This window comes from Lemur catta, chromosome 19 (genome assembly GCF_020740605.2).
Source record: "Lemur catta isolate mLemCat1 chromosome 19, mLemCat1.pri, whole genome shotgun sequence".
NCBI classification, from domain to species: Eukaryota; Metazoa; Chordata; class Mammalia; order Primates; family Lemuridae; genus Lemur; species Lemur catta.
This window is the reverse complement of record NC_059146.1, coordinates 25,932,421-25,949,324: the sequence shown is the minus strand read 5'-3', so window position 1 is coordinate 25,949,324 and position 16,904 is coordinate 25,932,421. Positions and strand designations below refer to the sequence as shown.

The 16,904-nt window shown below is 57.0% G+C and overlaps 2 protein-coding genes across 2 annotated transcripts; both read right to left on the bottom strand.

The window, feature by feature from the left end:
• Window positions 1–2,525: 2,525 nt before the first annotated feature.
• IRF2BP1 (interferon regulatory factor 2 binding protein 1) lies at window positions 2,526–5,081 on the bottom strand. Its single transcript, XM_045531382.1, has one exon. The coding sequence runs from the start codon at window positions 4,674–4,676 to the stop codon at window positions 2,922–2,924; it is 1,755 nt and encodes a 584-aa protein (XP_045387338.1). The 5' UTR covers window positions 4,677–5,081; the 3' UTR covers window positions 2,526–2,921.
• A 2,423-nt stretch (window positions 5,082–7,504) lies between these two features.
• LOC123623933 (Myb related transcription factor, partner of profilin) lies at window positions 7,505–15,267 on the bottom strand. The gene is made up of 2 exons (XM_045531381.1): window positions 13,942–15,267; window positions 7,505–8,794 (listed from the first exon to the last, which is right to left on the bottom strand). Exons 1-2 carry the CDS (start codon window positions 14,438–14,440, stop codon window positions 8,088–8,090), a joined length of 1,206 nt encoding a protein of 401 aa, XP_045387337.1. The 5' UTR covers window positions 14,441–15,267; the 3' UTR covers window positions 7,505–8,087.
• Window positions 15,268–16,904: the final 1,637 nt, after the last annotated feature.

Genomic DNA, 16,904 nt, shown 5'->3' with positions numbered 1-16,904 from the left:
GTCTTCTTAGGAGAAATACGACAGCTCCATGGCTGTCATATTTTATGGTCCTATCTGTATCTCCCACCTGAATGTCAGCTCCACCAGAGTAGGGGGTGAATTCTGTTCCCTGCTCTATCCACAGCATCCACCCCAGTTCTTGTCACACGGTAGATGCTCTGTTGAGGGAGAGAGGAAGCCCATTAATCTGTCTATCCCTTAAACCAACCCTGTGCTGGGTGATGCTACAGACACAGTAGTGACCAAGACAGCCCTGGCCCTGCCCTTAGGGGCTCACAGTCCAGCTGCCAGACAGTGATGACCCAGAACACGCAGGGCTGGGATTGGGGGAGCACTGGGGGACCTGGGAGCCCAGAAATGGCACCTGATACAGCCTTGGGGTCAGGGAGGGCTTCCTGGAGGAAGTGTCAGCTGAGCTGCCACCTAGAAGATGAGCAGGAGTGAGCCAGGCCCTATTCTGATCCCTGGGGACCAAAGGACCAAAACAGACCCAGCCATGCCCTTCTCCACGGAGCTCCCACTCTCTGCCTCTGTCTCATAGTACTTTAGAGTTTGAAGATGTTTTAACTCTAGTTCGCACCTGTGCTTTCCCCATCTCAGCCTCTCACCTGCTCTTCTTTCCCTTCCCTCTGCACCCCTGTCTCCCTCCGTCTGTCTCTGTTGCTGGCATCTCACCTGTGCATCCCAGGCTCTCCCTACTTCTCTGGCTAGTTCTCCATTTATTTAGTTTTCTTTTCTGAACACCTGTCTCTCCCTGTCTGTTTCTGCCTCATCTCCCTTGGACTCTGGCTCTAGTGTCCCCTTGTCTTCCGTGAGCTGGTGTCTCTTTGCATCTCCCCCTCCCCACCTCTGTTGTGTCCCATGGCTCCCCAGGTCTCTCTCTCTGGCTCCTCTGTTCCCAAGTCTCTTCACCTACTCGCTGATTCCCAAATAAATCCAGAACCCCTCCACCCCAGCCCCACCCTGGCACTGGGGGAAGGGGGACTGATCCAGCCCCCCACACCCACACAGGTCAAGCCTTCTGCTCTGTTAATGGTTAACCCAACCTCTATCTAGAATACACACCAGCCAGGCTGGGGGTGACTCCCCTGCCCCCCACCCACCTACCAGCTGTTCTTAAAGGACCAGGTGTCCTCCACAGCTCGTCAGCTGCCACTGAGGCACAGGAACCAGGTGTCTGGAGGCCACAAGCCCTGAGGATTTGGGGGAGGGGAGGTACCCAGTGCTTGGGTCTGCAGAGCGGGGTCAGGGGAAGCCACAGGCTTGGGAGGCGAGCCCAGGCATGGGGCGCCAAGCAGCTTCTCCCTTGCCCCAGGCTTATCGCCTGGTGTATTTAATCAGGGGTGGTTTTCCAAGCCCTGCCCAGAGCCCAGACTGGCAGTGCCAGGGGTGACAGAACACCTGAGAGCTGATGGGGGGCAGGGAATGGGACCCTTCAGTCCAAGAACTGAGGATGAAGCCCCAGAGTCCTTAATATTTGCGAGTTAAGACACGTGGGTCTGCAAGTACGAGTGGGACACCTGGGTGACCCAGAAGATGGGTCAGGACGTCAGGATCCTCCAGATTTAGCTGATGAAACACCTGGGTTCCTGAGTGAGATCTGGGGGCAACCTTGGGTCTGAGATCTGGGGGCAGCCGGGTGCTGCGCAGTGGCAGGACACAGTCGCTCCCCATCTCTCCGTCCATCTGCTGGCTTTTGCGCCCAGCATTCTCCCTTCCAGGAATCTCCACCTCAGGGTCGCGGAGGAGGCCATAGAAGTGGCGGCTGGGCTCCTGGGGCCGCCCCCTCCCCTTAACCCCTGCTTTGCCGCGACCCGCTCAAGCCCCGCCCCGTGACGCCAGCAAGCAGGAAGTCCTGGTTAATGATCAGCCACCCCGACAGGTGCGGGACAAGGCCGCGCACATCAGAGGCAGCCGCGGGGGAGTGCCTTTTACCCTCCTTGTCACAGTGTTCCAGGGTGGCCGCCGAAGGGGCTTGTCTCCCGAGATGAGGGTGGGGAGGCTAGTTAAGGCTTCCCAGAGGCGAGAAGTGGCCACCTTGTTTCCAGGTATCCTGTTAGCTTACCCCGTAAATTTCCTCTTTCCTTGGACAGTCCCTCTAGCAGTCTAGCCTCGACTTTCGCCCTGCCCAGCAAGAACCCAGTGCCCGTTTCTCTGTAGGAAGCCTCCCACTGCCTCTTTCCCCTCCCCTCGTGGGCGCTGAGTCCTCCACATTCTGGGCAAATATAGGGGGTGGGCCAGCTACGTAAGGGTAACCTATTCCCGAGCTTGTCTGTGGCTCCCACGCAAGAGCCACCCCCTCTCTGAACCTCAGTTCTGTCATCTGGGAAACAGGCGACAGCTAAAACGTCTGACCAGTGGATAGCACTTGTAAAAAAGCAGCTGGAGGGACCGCCTGGGCGAAGGGCGCCACCTGGAGGTTACAGCGCAACGTCCTAGTCGTTGCAGGATCAGTTCTGTCCCAAGGGGGGCGCAGCATCTCGCACAACTAAGGGACCAAGAAGGGGGGAAAAAAAAAAAAAAACAACCCATCTTTCAGTTTATTGAAGGAGGAAGAGGGGGCAGGAGAGGGGGGCCACAAATTGCTTTTGCCTCATTTATAAAGAGCGAGTTTTTAGGAGGCCCCTTCTCAAGGAGGAGGGGGGACCTCTCCCCCAACTACAAGCAGCAGCAAAGCCAAGCCAAGGAGGGGAGAGGGAAACTGGAGGGGCCAAGGGACTCCAAACACTCCCTCAGACAGGAGCCACAAGCTTTCTCCCCCCACCCACAATGCATCGACCCCAGGGGACCCATTTGGGTGGAGGAAGGGGGTATGTACACAGGTAGGGGTGGCACTGGGCTGGGCGGGGGAGGGAATAATTTATCCGCAGAAGCGGAGGTGGCAAGGGAGCAAGGGGCAGTAGCCTGGAGGCAGTGATGGCCTAGGGGTCCCGTTCTTTCTTAACCTTGATGTCTCCCGCAAGGATGGTGGCGATCTCGCCCTGCATGAAGGCCCAGGGGACGGAGGAGCCCACCAGCGGACACTTGTCTCCACTTGGGCAGTACACCTCCCCGGCAGGGCCCTGTGCCTTGATGAACTCCCGTGAGCAGGGAAAGCAGAACTTGTGTCCGGGCACCGAGGGGCACTGGACGAAGTGGGTGTCTTCCAGCCGCTCCCGGCACAGGGTACAACACAGAGGGGCCCCAGGGGTCGCCCCAGTGCCGCTACCACCCCCACTGACAGCTTCGGCCCCCGCTGTGGGACTGACTTCTGCCTCACCGTTGCGGGCCACTAGGCGATGCTGGGTTGGAGGCTGGGCCGTCGAGGAGGCTGCAGGGCTGGCGCCTCCCGCTCGCACAGGGCCCCCACCCCCGCCAGGGTCCTTGGGTGAGTGGCCCAAAGCCTCAGCCACATTCTTCAGGGCGGCAATGGGTGAGGGCACACCAGGGGTCTCAGCGGAGAATGGGCCACCGGGTGCCACCCAGTGCCGTTGCTGCTGCTCCTCGGTGGTCATCTTCCCGGTTGCCTCTCCCTCAGGCTCAGGGGATGCCTTGCGACGGCGCGGGGTGGGTGCCAGGTTCCGGGATGGGGCGCGCGGGGGTGGGCCACACAGAGCAGCAGGCGCTGGCTCTGGGTACTGCTGTGGCAGGGCCTCTGCAGGGGCCGGCTCGCGGAAGCTGCGGACACCATCGGTGAGCAGCTCCCCCAGCTGGCGCCACTCTCCCGAGCCGTGCCGGCGTTCATATTCGAGGTACTTGAAGCCAGATGAGGCCAGTGCCTTGCCTGGCTCCCGCAGAGCATCGTGGAACATCTGGCGAGCCACAGCCAGGACCCCTGCGTACACATTGCCGGAACCACAGGGGTATTCGGTGAAGAGCTTCAGCTCGAACTCATAGCCCGGAGGGCGGGCAGTAGCATCAAAGGCGAACACGCGCCCCACCAGCCCGTGATCCTTCTTGAAGCGGACATTGAAGGGGGCACAAGCGGACAGCGCCAGTAGCTGTTCCCGCACAGCCTTGGGGCGCCCGTGCCACTCCTCTGCTCGGCCGCGCATGGCCTCATTCAGTTCTGCCAGACAGTCCGCATTCCTCTGCTGCTTCTCCTTCTCGAAATCGGAGCCGAAGATTGGACGGGCAGGACTCAAGCCGGGTGCCAGCGTCAGGCCTCGGCTTCCTAGGCCAGACACCGCAGCTGCCAGCAGCCCAGGGGGCATCAAGCCAGGCATGGAGCCAAGCAAGGCCCTTCGCGCCCCCTCCGCCACGGCCTCCTCGCGGCCCAGTCCATTGGCCAGGCGGGACCCCAGAGTGTACTCCAGGGCGGGTGAGGGCAGGGGGAGGCGGCCTGACGATGTGGCCCTGTCATAGCGGTCCTGGCCCGAGACGCCACCGCCAGTCCCGGACGGCTGGGGCTGGGCCTGCGGGGGCGGCAGCTGGGGCCCCTGTGCGGCGGCCGCAGCCAGGTCCTTGGTGGCCGGGTGCTTGAGGGCAGGGGGCCCAGGCGAGCGGCCCTCGGGGAGCACGTGGCTGCGCTTAAGCTGGCGGGCAGCATCGATGAGCAGCTCAATGCGGTCCGCGCCCTCGAAGTTCACGCAGCCGCGGCACACGGCCTCGCTGAAGTCCCACACCATGGCCCACGGCATCTTGGGCAGGTCGCACAGGTAGCACCACTGGCGGCGGGACGCCTGCACAGACGCCATGGTCCCCGCGCGCGCGCTGCCCGGCCCCCGCGTTCCACCCGCCGCTGACGTTCGCTCCTCGTTGCCGATGTTCGATTCGCCTCCCCGGGACGGCACGAGCCACGGTCCGGCCTCCGACTCGGCCTCCCCGCCGGATCCAGGCCCGGCCCCCCTTCCCCGCCCCCTGGGCCCTGAGCCTTTTTCCTCACTCCCGCCTCCCTTGCAAAGGCAGGCTGAAGCACGTCGGCGCCCCCGCCCGGTCCGGGCTCCGAGCCGAGGCGCACAGCTCGGGCCCCGCGATGGGCCGCGGGCGCCGCCGCCTCGGGCTCCCGCCGCCGCCGCCGCCGCCGCCGCCGCCGCCGCCGCAACTGCAACGGCCGCCGCCGCCTCCACCTCCTTCTGTCCCAGAGGCCGCTTCGCAGGGAAAGTTACATAACGCGCCGGCAAAGCCTTCTGGGAAACGTAGTCCCGCCGGGGCTGGCTCTTAAAGGGAACGGCGGGCAGCCGGGGCGGGAGAGAGGGTCGTCGCCTCTCCGCGCGAAACCCTCACTGCTCCTTGTCACCTGGCCAGGAATTTGGCGCGCTCCGAGGAGCTCAGGCACAAGGGTGGGGGCAGGGCTGCGGTACGAATGATTAGAGTTACTACGGATTCAGAAATTGTGGGAGGTGGACAGGCTGCGGGGAATCCAACTTCTGCTCTGACTTGCTGTGCAGCTTTGGGCAAAGAGTCTTGCTCTCTCTGAGCCTCAGTTTGCCCGCCCATCAAAGGTGGGCCAATGACGGGTCAGGAAGGCAGCAACTCCTGGGGCGGGGCGGAGAGGCCTTGATTGGATAGTTTCAGGGCTGGGGACGGGACGATGGCAACTGAGGGCGGGGGGAGTGTTGTCTACTTGGCACTTCATCCTCCCCAAGAATCCTAGATATCAGCCTCTGGGGCCGACCACAGCCAGAGAAAGGAGAGGACTGAGGGCTTCCAGGCCAGATCGCTGCCTCAGTTCTCTCATCTTCTAAAGGAGGGGCGTGACCGAGCGCCCTCCGACTCTGCTCCAACCTCGCCGGCGCGCTCCGGTCTCCAAAGGGTTACATCATCTGCTTCTCCGCCCCCCGGCTCACTACAATTCCCCAAATGCTCTGCGGGCGGACAGACTGACGCACTTCCGCTGTCTGGGAGGTTGGGGGAGGCCTTCTCGATTCCCGCTGTCTGCCCCCCCCCACCAATTTTGGGGTAGCATTTTTCCCGTGCTTTCAGAGCACTGGGGGGCCCTTGCCCGTTGTTGCGTCCCAATTTGGGGTAAAGGAAGGGGACCACGAGATGACAAGCAAAAGGAGGGGATTGCTGGGGGAGGGCAAGCGCCAGACCACCTTTCCCCAACCTTGAATTCTCGCTACCTGGTAGGCCCAACCAGGCTTTGGTTACCCTCAAGTCCTCTTTCCCAGACGTCGGGAACAGGACGAGGCAGTCTTTGGGAGGGCGCAGGCGGCGGATCTACAGGTTCTAACTCACATCAACCCCTTCCTCTTTCTAGGCCTGGGTCCCTGTTAGGCGCTCAAAAATATTTGAATGACTAGCCAGTTTGCACTGGGTGGTTCTCTCCTCCCATCCCACTGCAACCCCAGCAGCTCTGATTTCATGTCCCCCCAACTTAAATCTCAGTTTCATAATTTTATCTATCACCTGCATTAAACATTTTTTCCTTGAAATAAAGATTTATCTACTTTTGCCTCATCCTAGGCAACATTATGTTTGTAATCATGGGTTTCGTGTACTGGCTACATAAAAAAAGTTAAAACCATAGAACCATTAAAAATGCCACTCATGTGTCACCTAAAATTGCCTCTGTGCTATTATTTAGTAAACACCAGTGGGAGTTATGCGTTCTGGCCAGATTCAGGCTTCAGGTGGACTGGACTGGCCTCTGATCATGGCCTCTGGCAAGTCCCTAAATTTCTCCAGAAAAATGGAGACCACCCTGAGAGCATCTTCTTTCTTGGGTACCTTCAGATAGAAATGTAAACAGACATATAAATGCTTAGCTTGGTGCTTGGCACAGAAAAGAAGGGCCATAAATGGAAGTTGTTTTTAAGCTGTTGCAATTATTCAAACATTCAACCCCTCTTCTGTGCTGGGCAATGCTGGGGATACAACAGTGACCCAGGCTTATGTCTTGCCCCTGACAGGGCTCAGCCTGGGGATACAGGCAGACGTTAAATTTAAATTTGCTCAGATGATTAACATTTTTGGCAAGTGCTATGGGGAGCATGTATCAGGACAAGCTTTCCTAAGGAAGCAATATTTGAGCCGAGGATGAACAGAATCTAATGTAGGAAGTAAAGACACCTAAATCTTTATGCCCATTTTACAGATGAGGAAAATGGAGGCCCATGGTTACACTGCTGACCAGGGTTTGAGCCAGATCTGACTCCAAGGTGGTGGTTATCTATTTGGCTACCAGGCCCAGCAGCAGGTGTGGGAGTAAAAGAGAACCAGTTCCTGCCTTCATGAAATGATGAAGGAAACATGCCTTAAACAGATACAGGCACATGTTCATCTAGAGACACCATGAAAAAGAACCACAGGCACTGAGAGAGAACCTAAGAGGCAGACCCATCTTAGCCTGGGGGAGGGAATCCAGGACATTCTCCTGGAGGTGACATTTAGGCTGGTGTCTGAAGGGTAAGTAGGAGTAAGATTTCATTTGAACACAGGACTTGATGGCTTTAACAAAAAAAAAAACAGGCTGGAAAACCATCAGCCTCCAACTTCAAGGGGGTGTTGCCTGCCCGTGGAGGGGGTGAGGCAGATGTAGGTGCTGGTCTCCCAGGCCTGTCTCAGACAGAGCCTCGAGTAATTGTATTAAAAATAAGTTTATTGATATCTTGTCACCACTGGGGAGAAAGGAGGGAGCCGAGCTCTGCAAGTGAGATGGCATTGGGAGGCAGAGGACCCAACCTACACCTCCCCAATAAGAACTCCACCGGCCTTCTCCCCAGGGTATAGACCGTTAATCCTCTTCTTCCATATTGATTTGTCTCGCAACTCCCACCCGCCTTCCAAAGTCTGGGTTGCGGAGGCTCCACGGGTCAATTGTCTTCAAGTCAAGAACAGGAATTGTTAGGGAAGGGGGTGTGTGCAGACCCGAGAGGTTCCCTCCGCACCCTACACAGGGCAATAATAAATAACATAAAACTGATGGCTTAGAAGTCAGGGTCAAGGGAGGCAGCCAGGCAGACAGCACTGTACCAGAGAAAGGGGCTGGGGGCGCCCATCCATGAGGCCCCCCAGAGAATCAGGCACTAACTAGCACAGGGAGTGGGGTGCTCACGCCCCTGGAGCAGGGTGCCAGGGTGCAGCTGGGATGGGCAAGGAGCGTCGCCCCCCTCGACTGCGCCAAGCTGAGGGGGTGCAGGCAGAAGGAGCGTAGACAGTAGATTTCATGGAGATTTCCATCGGCCCCGCCTCTTCCGTGTAGGGAAACCTTTTCTCCTCTTGTGTGGGGGTGAGTCGTGGGGAGGGAGTGGGGCTGGAGGTGGACGGGATGCCCCCTCCTCACTCCTAGGGGAGATGATCACCCCCCTGGCTGCCACCACAGCCCCATCCACAACAGTAGCCACCACAGACACAGGCTCTGGGGTGATCTCCATCTTGGGAGCAGGTGAGGGCAGGACTGGCCTGGGAAGTGGGGGGGGAGGTGGGGGTGGGGGCAGAGGTGGGGGCAGAGGGTCAACTGGGGTTCCTGGCAGAAGGGGCAGCAGGGCGCTGAGGGCCTCGCTCAGTTTGGCCAGTCCCTGTCGAAGGGTGCCAGCCAGCTCCCGGATGGCGTTGGCAGTCTCCTGCTGGGCTCGCAGGAAGTCCAGGGAGGGGTCTGGGGCTGAGAGCGTGGGCAGAGGCCGAGGAGGGGGCGGGGGGCTGGGGGGTGAGGGTGCCACTTGGGCCAGCGGTGGAGGTGGTGGGGGTGGAGGTGGAGGGGCTGGGGGTGGTGGAGACAAGGCCAGGCGGGGCAGCTGGACCGTCTGCAGGGCTGCAGGGGGCGGGGACTCACGCTCCTTGGACCGTGGGCAGCCCCCTTCCTGGGGATTGCAGGAGGGCCGCGCCCAGGATTCCGGGCTGCTGGAGCCCCCCTTGCTGTGGGCTGGTGTATCTGTACAGAGAGAGAGAGAGATGCACTTAAGGTGTAGTGACCTCAAAACGCTGTCTTGATTTTCCCTTTCCCCCTCCATTCTCCCATTCTCCTCCCCCCTACCCTAGCCCTGGAGCGATCCTTTTAAAACCTAAGTCAGATCTCGCCTTGGAACAGAAGTTGCATGACAGGTCAGTCTTTGCACCCAGAGGAGCAAGTCAATATATTTAACCTGGAGGCCTGTGCCAGCTTTAATGGAAACAGAGTCCTGGAAGCTTCCTGCTGGGCTAGGCAGCTCCCGTCTCTCCCAGAGTAAGAGCCAATGTTCTGCAAGGCTCTGAACCACCTGGACCCTGGCCTGCACTACTGGATCCTGGGGAGGGGGGCAGCTGGCAGAGAGGTGGGACGGCCAGGGCACTAGGGGGCTCTCTCCACCCAGGACAACATTTTCCAGTGGAAGCCCCAGCCTGGTGGGTTTCCTCCGTCTCCACTCACCTGGGGGCTCATTCATACTCATGGACTTGGTGGACACAGTTTGCAAACAGAGGCTCCCAGATTCCCCGGCCCAGCCTGAACCTCTCTGCTGAGCTCCAGACTCCTGTCTCCCACTGTGCACCTTTCACTGTCTAGTGACGCCTCAAACTCACTTGCTCACAGCTGAGCTTCCGGTTGTCCCTCAGCCACCCCATCTCAGGCGATGGCAGCGCCATCCTTCCAGCTGCTCCGGTTAAACACCTTCAGTCTTCTTTTTCTTTCCCAAGACACCATCCATGTGCAAATGCCACTGGCTCTGCCTTCAAATTATTAATCAATACAACATCCAACCTTCTCTCTACCTTCACAGCCCCACCCTGGTCCAGCCACCTGCATCTTCCACCTGGACGACTGCAGTTGCTGCCTCGCTGAGCTCTCGGCTCCACCCCCGCCCCGACAGTTTCTTCTCCAGCCAGAGAGCCAACAAGTCAGGTCAATTAGGCTGCAGGAAAGAAGCTAGTCACATAGGACTACTTACCATCCAAGCAATTTATGTGAAATGTCCTAAACAGGCAAATCTATACAGATAGTAGATAGATGAGTGGTTGCCAGGGGCTGGGGGGGAGTTGGGGCAGTTTGGGGGGGGGGGCGGGTAGCTAAGAGGTACAGAATTTCTTTCTGGAGTAATGGAGATGTTCTAAAATTGTGGTGAGGGTTTACGCAACTCTGTGAATACACAAAAAGCCATTGAGTTGTACACTTTAAATGGGTAGATTGTATGGTATAGGGATTGTATCTCAATAAAGCTGTTTTAAAAAATACAAGTTAGAGGCCGGGCACAGTGGCTTATGCCTATAATCCTAGCACTTTGGGAGGCTGAGGCAAGAGGATCGCTTAAGCCCAGAAGTTCAAGACCAGCCTGAGCAAGAGCGAGACCTTGTCTCTACAAAAATAGAAAAATTAGCCAGGAATGGTGGCGTGTGCAGATGGTCCCAGCTACTCAGGAGGCTGAGACAGGAGAATCGCTTAAGCCCAGGAGTTTGGGGTTGCGGTGAGCTATGATGATGCCACTGTACACTTGCCCAGGTGACAGAGTGAGATCTCAAAAAAAGAAAAAAAAATCAAGTCAGATATTATACATTCTCTGCTCTAACCCTCCTGTAGCTTCCACCCCACTCAGGGTAAAAGCAAAGTCCTGGAGGCCCCCACTGCCTCCCTAACCTCAGCTCCTACCCCTCTCTCTCTTGGTTTGGCTCCAGCCAGAGTTCCTCAGACACACACTGGGGCTGCTTCTGCCTCAGGGCTTTGCAGTTGCACTTTGCACTTTCCCCAGACACCAGCCTGGCTCCCACCTTCAGGCTTCTGTTCAAATGCTTCCCTGAAGACCTTCCCTGACCTTCATCTAAAGCAGCTCCCATCCCTTCCTCTTCTCTCCTCTAACCCTACCTGTGTGCTCTTACAGCACTTATTGCACCTGGCAAGGTACCGATCTGTGTTTTGTCTGTCGCCTCCTCCTGATGCCAGCTCCATCAGGCAGGGCTTTGTTTTGTTCACTGCTGTTTACCCAGCGCCTAGAACAATGTACAGCACAAATTTTTTTAATGATAAAAGAACTATGGCTTCCAGAGAGTCAGCGCTGATTGGGCCCCAGGCCCCAGGCCCCAGAGCTCCCCAGCACCCCCAGAAGATGGTCCAGCCTATTCCCATGGCTACAAGGTCTCAGCTCTTGCCCTCACCTTCTCCTTTCTGTCCCTCTTCCCAGTCTCAGGGCCGGTGCATGTGCCGTTCCCAGACCACGATCACACTCCCCCTTGCACCGGCTCAGATGTTCCTTCCTGGGGGGAGCCTGCCTCCCCTTCCTTGGCCAAATCAGAAGACCCTGTCTTCTTTCATAAACAGCCAGCCACCTCTTGCCTTGAATACTGGGGGTCCAGCCTCTGGGCCAGCCATCGTTGGGGAGGCAGGTGGGGAGACTGGGAGAGAGAGGACAGCCATAGCTAAGAGTTACAGGACACTTTTCCCAGCAGCCCCTAGGCTAAGCTTTCCTCCTCCATTGTCTCACCGAGTCCTCCCAGCCATTCTCTGGGACAGGTGCCATCATGATCATCACCCCACTTTACAGATGAGGTGACCTGAGGCCCAGAGAGAGGTGTCATAGAGGTGATAAACAGTAGAAAAGGGACTGGAACCCAGGCTGGCTCCAGAGCCCAAGCATTTAACCACTCCTTGGGCAGGGGCTGTGGGCCTGGGGTGCAGGTGTGGGTGGCAAGTCTCCCTTATAAGGGGTGTGGGAATTACAGCCACTTGGAAATGTGGCTTTTCTAGTCTAGTGAGTAAAAAAGGGACAGAAAGTGGCCCAGCCCCCACACCCACAAGGCTCACAGGATTCACAGGAGGGCCACTACGAGAGTTAATGTATTTATTTGCAACCTTTGGACCTCAGTTTCCCCACCTGTAAATGCGTATGTGTGTGTGGACTGAATGGCCCAATAACAGAACATCTCCCTGAGGGCCATGAGAGGGATGAATTGAGTCACTACAGGTACAGGGTTCAGGACTGTGCCCGGCACAGATTAAGTTCTCAATGTTGTTAATGTTATTATTCTCTGAAATGTTAGGTCAGAGATAAATGGTCCTTAGCTCTTTCTCCAGTGTCAACAAAGATGCGCCAGGGTGCCCCAGGCACTGTTCCTGTCCTTTAGTCAGAGCAGTTCGTCTTTTATGAGTTTCACCCAGTGGGTAATCTGCACTGAGATTCTCATCAAGGATGCTATAAGCATGGCCCTGCCTCAGGGCCTTTGCACAAGCTGTCTCCTGTAGCTGGAGGGCTCTTCTCCCAATAGGCTCAATCTCTTCATTCAGGTCTTGCTCGAACTCCTCAGAGAAGCCCTTCCTGAATCCTGTCTATACAGCCCCTTTCTATTACTTGATCATCTTCTTAATATGCTTTACTCCTCATCTTAGTACTTATTACCTCCTGCTGTATAATCTGTTTTGGTGGTTACTTGTTTGGGGTCTGTTTCCTTCTACTACAATGTCGGCTCCATAAGGAAAGGGAATTTGTCTTTCTCTCCATAGTATTTCCAGCACCTACCATAGTGCCTGCCTTGGAAGAGGCTCTCAATAAGTATTTGTTGAACAAATGAATAAATGAAGTGGTTGCACAGCTTCTGAAAAAATGTTTGCCATCTCTGATCCGGTTCAATGGGCCCATCTCCCCATAGATAGACACACTGAGGTTTGACTCAAATTAAGATCAAGGGTCCCAAGTGACTGTGTCTCTTTCCTGCTTCAGACATTTTCATGCCTCCCAAATGCCCTCAAGATGAAGTCCAAAGTCTTGACCTTGACTTACAAACTACATGTAATCTACTTCTGGCATACCCATGAACTTTTAGTCACTATTAACTGTTGTTATTGCTGGACGATCTCGCCTAATGGTTAGGTTAAGTGCATGGACTCTACTATTTACTTCCTGTGTGACCTTGGGTGGGCAAATGAACCTCTCTGAACTGCCTTGTCTGGTCATGTCCATGTTCTTACCTTGCCTTGTCTGGTCATGTCCATGTTCTTACCTTTTTCAAAACCTTTCAGTGGCTTCTCATAGTACTTAGGCTAAAACCCAAACTCCTCACCTTAGCCTAAAGGCCCAGTATGGCCTGGCCTTTGCTGACCTCATCTCAAAACATTTCTCTTCTTCCATCCTTCCATCCCCACCAATTTCTTTTAGTTTCCCCAACTGGCCAAGCTTTCTTGCCTCCGAGCCATTGCACATGCTGTTCCCTCTGTAAGAAACACTTTTCCAGCTCTTCTTCATTCTTACTCTTTGTGTCTCAGCTCTGATGTCCCCTCCTCCAGGAAGCCCTACTCCATACCCTCCACTCCACCCTCCAGTCAGGCTCCCGTTCTGGGCTTCCTCACCCCAGCCCTGCTTGCTCTGAGTCACTGCTGCATCCCCCACTGGACTGTCTCAGTCACCGATGTGTCCCCAACACCACCCAGCGCTGGGGGAACAGCTGTAGAAGAAATAATTCCCAGTCAAGGCTAAGCAGAAAGTCTCTGTAGTCAGCTCTCCACATCTCCTCTTTCTGCTCCAGGCATGACCTTGGGAAAGTTACCAAATGTCTCTGAATATTTGATTTATAAAATGGTGAAATAGTACCTACCTCATAACACTGACAATTCTATCAAGAACTAACAGTGAGCGTTCAGGACACGCTGGACTAAGCAATTCACCCATATTAACTCACTTAATCTGTACAACCCTTTGAGTGGGGACTGTTTTTAGCTCCATTTTACAGATGCAGAAACTGACACGAAGTAACTTACTGAGGTGACAAGAGAGTGGTAAAGTTGTGATCGGAGCCCAGACAGTCTTCCTCTAGAGTCACTACCCTACCGTGCATTTAAGGAAATCCTGCATGTTCTGAGGATCCCAGGCGTGGACTCGAGCCAGGCCTCCTAGGTCTGCCATTTCTGACTCTGACAGTCACTAGCTGTAGCACCTGACACAAGTCATTTCATTTTTCTGAACTTCGGTTTCCCCAGCTGTAAAATGGGAGTAACAACAGCGCCCACCTCACAGGGTTGTAGTGAGGATTTGATGAGCCACATAAAGGATTTGGAAAATCGTGGGGCCCACAGGAGACATTGTGAATGTTTGCTCTTGCTAAGGCGATGGTGAAGGAACTCACCTGCACGGCGGTCCTCCCTGCGGTCCTCAGACAACACATAGCGCTGAGTGCAGGCGCTTGGAGCTGGTGGCTGTGAGGAGGGGGCCGCAGGGGGCTCCTCGGCCCCAGCACCAGCCCCTGGCCCCGACACACCCGGCCCCAGGATGGCAAAAATTGTCTCCTCTTCCGCGGAGAAGGCGTCCTCGGCAGTGAGCCCGGTGCCCTGCGTGGAGTGCGGCACGCGGGCTAGCTTCTCCTTGGTGCGGCGCTTGAAGTCGTTCCAGCGCTTCTGCACCTCCTGGCCCGTGCGCTTCCAGCTGGTGATGCCGTTGATCTTGGCGGCGATGCCGTCCCACACACGCCGCCGCTCTGCCACGCTCACCCGACGGCTCTGCGCGCCGTAGAGCTGCGGGTAGTGGGCGCGCACCTCCCGGATCAGGATTTGGTTCTCTTCGAACGAGAAGCGCGGCTTGCGCAGCCGGGTGGTTTCCTCCGCTTCGCCCGCCGCCGCCGAGGCCATGGCGCCCCCCAACGCCGCCGTCCGGCCACCTGGCGCATGGGGGGCGCCGGCGCTGCGGGCAAAGGGCGCACGACTCTGGCGGGGGCTCGGCGTCCCCGCGCCGCAGCCCCGACCCGGCCGCTCGGACACCGGCTCCTACATCCCTGGGGCAGGGGTGGGGACAGGGCACGGGGCCTGGAGCGGGCGATGGGCTGCTGGGGACAGTCGGAAGAGCCTAAGAATAGCTGACAGCGGCTGAGTGCTCATCTTGCGCTGTGCGCGGCGCGGCGCAAAGTGCCACGCCAAGGAGTTGATGGAAATTGGGGGAGGGTCTGGAAGGATGGAGGGAAATGAGGAAAAGTGGAAGAGGAGGAGGTGTCTGCAGGAGTTAGACGAGAATAGGGGCTTAGGAGAGTAGGAAATGGAAGGAGAACGGGTGTGTCTCGGGAGCCCAAGCGGCATGGGGTAAGGAGATCTTGAAGGGGCAATGCAGCAAGAAGAGGGGATCTGGAGTAGAGGGGCGCTCTGGGGGTTCCGGGGGCAACGGGGCGTCTGGAAGACCGAAGGGCCGTGAAAAGGGACGTCCAGGAATAATGCTGAGGTGGGAGCTCCTGGGTTAGTGGAAGAGCTGGGACGGTAAAATATTAGCGATCAGGGTCCGCGGGGATTGTGGGGGCTCTGGGGATAACGCAGGTCCGGGATCAGGAAACAACGAAGGCTACGGAGGGACTCCAGGAAGAGTGAGGGTCGCAGAGGGTGGGGACCGAGTCGGGCCACGGATCACTCACCGGCGCCGCCGCAGCCGCCGGGGGGTCAGGGCTCCGGCTTCTGCGGCCTCTTCCCTCCCCCTTGCCTCTCTCCCTCCCCTCTTTGGGCCCCGCCTCCGGCCGCCCAGCTCGCCAAGGCGCACGCGCGCCTGGCGCCCGTCCGCCCCGGCGCCCTCACCGCCGGGGTTTCCTTCCCGCCTCCCCCAGCAGGGCGCAAGCGCAGTAGCCCTCCGCCGGGCTCTCCCCCAGGCTGCAGCTGCGCAGCCGCACGATTTGCGAGGCGCTTGAGCTCTTGTCCCCGGTGCCACCACGGCGCACGCGCAAAACTCTGTCGCGCGCAGGAACGTCCCTCGCTCCCGGCTGGTCGTAGTACCCGGGCCTCGGTCCCCGCGCAGGCGTAGCAATCCTCGGAGGAGGCGGGAGAGATGCTCCAGAGCGCGCTAGGACCGAGCGGCGTCCCGGCCCCTCCCAGAGTCTTCTAGACCACCCCGCCTTCTAACTACGCTCTTGTCTCTTTCTTTTAGAGTAAGGGGAGGAAGGCAGCGCTTTAGGGAAGCGCTTCGTGTCCATGGCAACTGCGTGGGTGGGGGGGGGGCGTAAGATAACAGCGTCGTCTCGTGTCATCCCCGCCCCTGCGCTAGGCCACCCGAGAACTGTTAACTACCTCTTACCCGCAGAGGCGGGGCGCCCTGGGGCTATCCTGCCCTAGGCGGATGCAGTAACCATAGCAACCCAGCAACCTTCCAATCAAGCCTGGGTGGGGCCCCCTCAGTCCACACCTTTACTTCGTGGCGCGGGGAGGGAGATCAGAAGGGAGAGTTTCTTGGGTAGGGAGGGTGATCCTGGCTCTGGCACGACTTTAAGCAGATGTGAAGAACACCGGCTGGGTGAGCTGGATAGGAGGACGATGGAGTTAAGTCTGGCTGAAAAATTTGTTGTTTAGCATCCTCCCAGAGTCCTCAAGGTTATTCGACAAAAAATGCTTCATTCATCTATTCAACAGATATTTATGAACGCTTACACAGTTCCCGGTGCAATGAACGTAAAAGGCAAAAATCCCGAGCCTCATAGAGCTCATTTTTTAGTTGTGAAAAACAGACAAAAAACAAAATAAATAAGATGTGTACATGAGAAATTGATAAGTATCATAAAGAAAATGGAAGTAGGCAAGGGAGTTGAGGATGGAAGAGTGTGTGTGTGTGCGTGTATGTGTGTGCAGCTAATGTTAAAATAAGGGGCCAGCAGAGGAGGCCTCCCTGAGCAAGTGCAGCCAGAGATGGGGCTGGGCCTGCTGTGTTCCAGCAACAGCCAGGAGGCCAGTGGGGCTGGAGGGGAGGGTGCTGGGGAGAGTAGGAGCCAGATGGTGCAGGGCCTTTTGGGTCACTGTCAAGACTTTGACCTGTACTCTTTGTGAGGTGAGAGCCACAGGGGCCATGGGAGAGCCCTAAGCAGAGGAGGGGTGTGATCTGACTTTGGTTTTAGTGGGGTGCTGACTTTAGGGAGTGAGGGTGGAAGCTGGGTGCCCAGTGAGGAGGAGACTACCGGGGTTCAGGTGAGAGGTGAGTTGAAATGGAATTGGATGTGGGATGTGAGAAAAAGGGAGGAGTTGAGGATGACTCCAGTGTGTTTGACGTGAGTAACAGGAATGGAACTGCCTGAATTGAAGCTGCAGGAGGATCTTGAGTTCAAGTTTGCCCAAACTTGAGATGCCCATCACT

What these genes read in the sequence shown, in the direction of transcription:
- IRF2BP1 (XM_045531382.1), bottom strand. Translation starts at nt 4,676, where the DNA reads ATGGCGTCTGTGCAGGCGTCCCGCCGCCAGTGGTGCTACCTGTGCGAC.
- LOC123623933 (XM_045531381.1), bottom strand. Translation starts at nt 14,440, where the DNA reads ATGGCCTCGGCGGCGGCGGGCGAAGCGGAGGAAACCACCCGGCTGCGC. An exon ending in CAGGGAGGACCGCCGTGCAG is followed by an intron (nt 8,795 to 13,941) that starts GTGAGTTCCTTC and finishes CTCTCTGTACAG; the next exon opens with ATACACCAGCCCACAGCAAG.